The 3,753-nt window shown below is 45.2% G+C and overlaps 1 protein-coding gene across 11 annotated transcripts in view; it reads right to left on the reverse strand.

The window, feature by feature from the left end:
* The window catches only part of SVIL (supervillin), a 235,462-nt gene that overhangs the window by 93,097 nt on the left and 138,612 nt on the right, over positions 1 to 3,753 (reverse strand). For all 11 annotated transcript variants that reach the window (XM_019508211.1, XM_019508220.1, XM_019508210.1 and 8 more), the window contains one exon: positions 597 to 1,170. In XM_019508211.1, coding sequence (XP_019363756.1) covers positions 597 to 1,170 — 574 coding nt within the window. The remainder of the gene's footprint in view (positions 1 to 596; positions 1,171 to 3,753) is intronic.

A 3,753-nucleotide genomic window follows, 5' to 3' on the forward strand; every position in this document is an offset into this window, starting at 1 on the left:
CCCAGACTTAGGAGGTACCAGTCACCCATGCCCCCAGATGTGGTACAGTCATCCACCCTGGCAATCTTCAAAAAACATCTAGATGCTCATCTTGCTGGGATCATTTGATCCCAGCAATCTTTCCGGCCTATATCCAGGGGGGCTGGACCTGATGATCTGTAAGGTCCCTTCCAGCCCCTTACAACTATGGAACTATGAAAATGTTTGGGCTTACAAAGTGTGTGTGCATGTATGTGCATTACATGCACACAGAATAAACTATGTACAAATACTGAGTATACAGTACCACTGTGGGTTCATTTAGCTATTTTTGTTGGGAAGAATTCTTACCTACAATTCATGAGTTTTCCTCGAGAGGAAACAGAGTCAATTCAATTGCATTAAAATCAATGAGCTATAAAAAAGTTAAAGGATGGGAAACTATGTGCAGATGCTTTCAAAACTGCAAGCTCCAAGGTTCATTGAACACAACCTTTATGTCTTTTTTAATTTTTAATAACAAATAATTTTATATTTTAGTGAAGGATCAGAGCAAGACACTAGAAAAAGCTCCAGATATTAGACAAGTCTGCAAAGAAAGAAACTCTGTACTGTACCTCTGTGCAAGGTCCTGCTTCTCATGACACTTTCCAATTCCTCCTCAATGAATTGCTCATTTTGGAGTTCCAGTTTATCCTGAATGACAGTATTGGAAAAAAGCTCCTCCTGTTCAGAAGGCTGAAAAAGTGCTTGTGATCTAAACAATTCTGTACTGCTCTTCCTTGGGAAAGCATAATTTATCGATTTGTGGTAATCTTCTGTCTTCTCAAGACCAGGATGTATGGTTTCTTCCTCAAAAGAACCATACTTTCTGATTTCATTATCTTCATGTGCTAGGAATCTTTGTGTCTCTCCTTCATCATGTTCCTTTGATGCTCTTTTGCTCTCTATCGCATCAACTGAAGGCTGCCACTGTTCTGATTTCAGCACACCTTTTATTGAAGAATCTACCATTTCAGCTGAAGAATGGAATCTCATATCAGCTTTATTAGTCGCACTTATGTTTTCATCAACTGCTGATTTTGCATGAAGATCCCCCGCATACACTGCAGAAATGGCAGAAGCCATAGTTGACACTGATGTTACAACAGCAGGTGGCAAAGGAGTGATTTTTCCACTTTCATTTTGCACCTATGCATAGTGAAACAACATTTATGAAAAGCATGACCACAGAGCTCTGAGAAGTCATTCACAGGAACAGGTTTATAAACAAGGTTATGAGAGTTCATATCAGGGCAAAGAACACATGCCTGTTCAAACTTACGGTGCTGTTGAAATGTATAGCTAAGGAATAGATAACACAAACAGTGTGCTTAGTTTGCTGCAGTATAAATCATAGTTCCTATTTAGGCAACTAACAACTGCATGCGTGAATAGAAGCCTTTTAGGTCTGTTCTCTCCCCCACAAAGCAGCAAAAGACTGAGCATGTTTCTCCACCAAAAACAAATCATAAGGTACTTTGTAACACGGCCATTATTGTAAAACACTTGGAAATATCAAAGTTTGCCATTGGTAGAACTGAGGTACCAATCAAGGCATTTTAACCTTTAGTTACATAAGGAAGTGGTTAGTAACCTATGCCCGGGGGCATACAGCTTCAGCAGTAGGCGGCTTCAGCTGTGAGCACTCTCCCTTTCCTGAGGGGGAAAGCACCGGCAGTGGCCATGTCCTGGCACCCACTCACCTCCTTCTAACCCAAACTAGGCTACCCTGGCTCATAGCCTTAAAAAAAGTTGCCTACTGCCAACATAAGGGTTGAGCAAAAATAACTCTCAAAAACTTGATTTGTTATGGGAACGGTTACACTACCTATACTGGGCTTTCCGATTGGGTATATTCCCTCTCGCTTGTATTTTCTATTTAGTCTCTTAATAAATAGATTTAACAAAAAAGGATCTGGAGAAGTTAGAGAGGGTCAAGGACAAGAAACAAAAATGATGAGGGGCTTGAAAGGCAAAGCATGTGAGGAGATACTGAAGGAAATAAGCATGCTCAGCTTTCAGAAAAGGCACTTAAGAGCGGACATGATAGCAATCTTCAAATACCTGGAGGGCTGCAATAAAGAAGAGGAAAAACACCTTTTGTTTCATGCTCCAGAGAGTGGAATACGTGTCAGTGGCATGAAGGTGCAGCAAAATAGGTTTGGACTGGATATCAGGAAAAGCTGCTTCACTGGCAGAACAGTGATGCCGTGGAATAGACTGCCTAAGGAAGTTGTGGATTCTCCATCGTCAAAGGTGGTCAAGAAGAGGCTGGACAGGGATTGGTCAAGGGTGATCCAGCCACAGCCACGCCTATGACCTACCATGGTGCTTTCCTTTTTGGCAGGACAGGGAGTGCCCACAGCTGAAGCCCCAAGCTTCTGAGCTTTGCTGGTTACTGCAAGGGATTGGGAGGAATTTTCCCCTCCCCCATGCTCGTACAATTGTCAGGGTCTGTCTGTCCGTCTTTCCTTTCAACAGCCTTCCTCAGGAGCATTGGGTGTCGACTGCAGCCAAGGCTGTGGATTTCGACTGGGGTGTGCCAATGCTCCTACTGGGACTTAAACCCAGAGGCTCCTGACTAGAGGGTCTTGTCCCTCTGTTCAGAGCAAGACAAATTGCCATATTTGGGGTTAAGGAATTTTACCCCATGGTCAGCATGGTATGGACTGTGAGGGTTTTCGCCTTTCTCTGCAGCTGGAGAGTATAGCCTTAGTCCTTGTGCCTCTCAAGTGTATTTTAACAACCTTTGCAGCAGCATGACATCAGGTGCTATGGTCCTCCTGCTTTACCTGTGGCAGACTAGGATGTTACGTCTTGTGTCAGGGTTGACTGTGTGCTTTTGCTAATAGGTTAGAAAATGGATTTGTAGAGGATAGTTTGAATAGGGATGATTCTGCCTCAGACAGAAGGGTGGGTTACATGATCCCTAGAGATCCCTTCCACCTTACTTCTGATTCAGCAGCTAGTGAACATGGGCGTTAGGGTACAGCCGCTGAACCCGAACTTTCTAGATCTTAAATGCTGGGGATCAAGTGGGAGAATAGGGGGAAAACACTGGTCAAGTCTGTTCACTGTTCCTTTCAGCATCCACTCTCTGCCACTGCATGACATGGGATACTGGATATGATGGACCTCAGCTACTGTGTTCAGTTTTAGGGCCCCTACTACAGAAAGGATGTGGACAAATTAGAGAGAGTCCAGCGGAGGGCAACAAAAATGGGAAGGGGGCTGGGGCATATGACTGAACAGGAACCTCTGGGTTAAAGTCCCAAGAAGGAGCACTGGCACACCCCAGTCAAAATCCACAGCCTTCAAATGACACCCAATTAACACCCAATGCTTCTAAGGAAGGCTTTAAAAAATAGAAAGAAAGAAAAAAAACCCTGACAATTGTAGGAGCATGCGGAAAAAAAGTATTTCCTCCCAGTCATAGGCAGCGGAAGGGGGGTGCTAATGAGGCTTAACCCCACCAAACGTGGGGCAGTGGCAGGGCTGCAAGGCCGTGGGCTTCTGGCAGCTGCAGCAGGGGTTGGGAGGAGCGGGTGCACAGCAGTGACAAAGATAGTAGTTAGGGCTGCGGGAGGGGCAGGTGCTCAGGGCAGGGCATAGGACCAAGACATGAGTGGCTCGTCCGTGGGGAGCAGCTCCTGCTGCTGTGCACACCCCAGGAGGCATGGGGGGCATGTGCCACCAGAACTGTGAAGGCCAGGGCAGGCTACCGCTGTGGGC

Source organism: Gavialis gangeticus, unplaced genomic scaffold (assembly GCF_001723915.1).
Source record: "Gavialis gangeticus isolate Ggan-Ray unplaced genomic scaffold, GavGan_comp1, whole genome shotgun sequence".
Lineage (NCBI taxonomy): Eukaryota > Metazoa > Chordata > Crocodylia > Gavialidae > Gavialis > Gavialis gangeticus.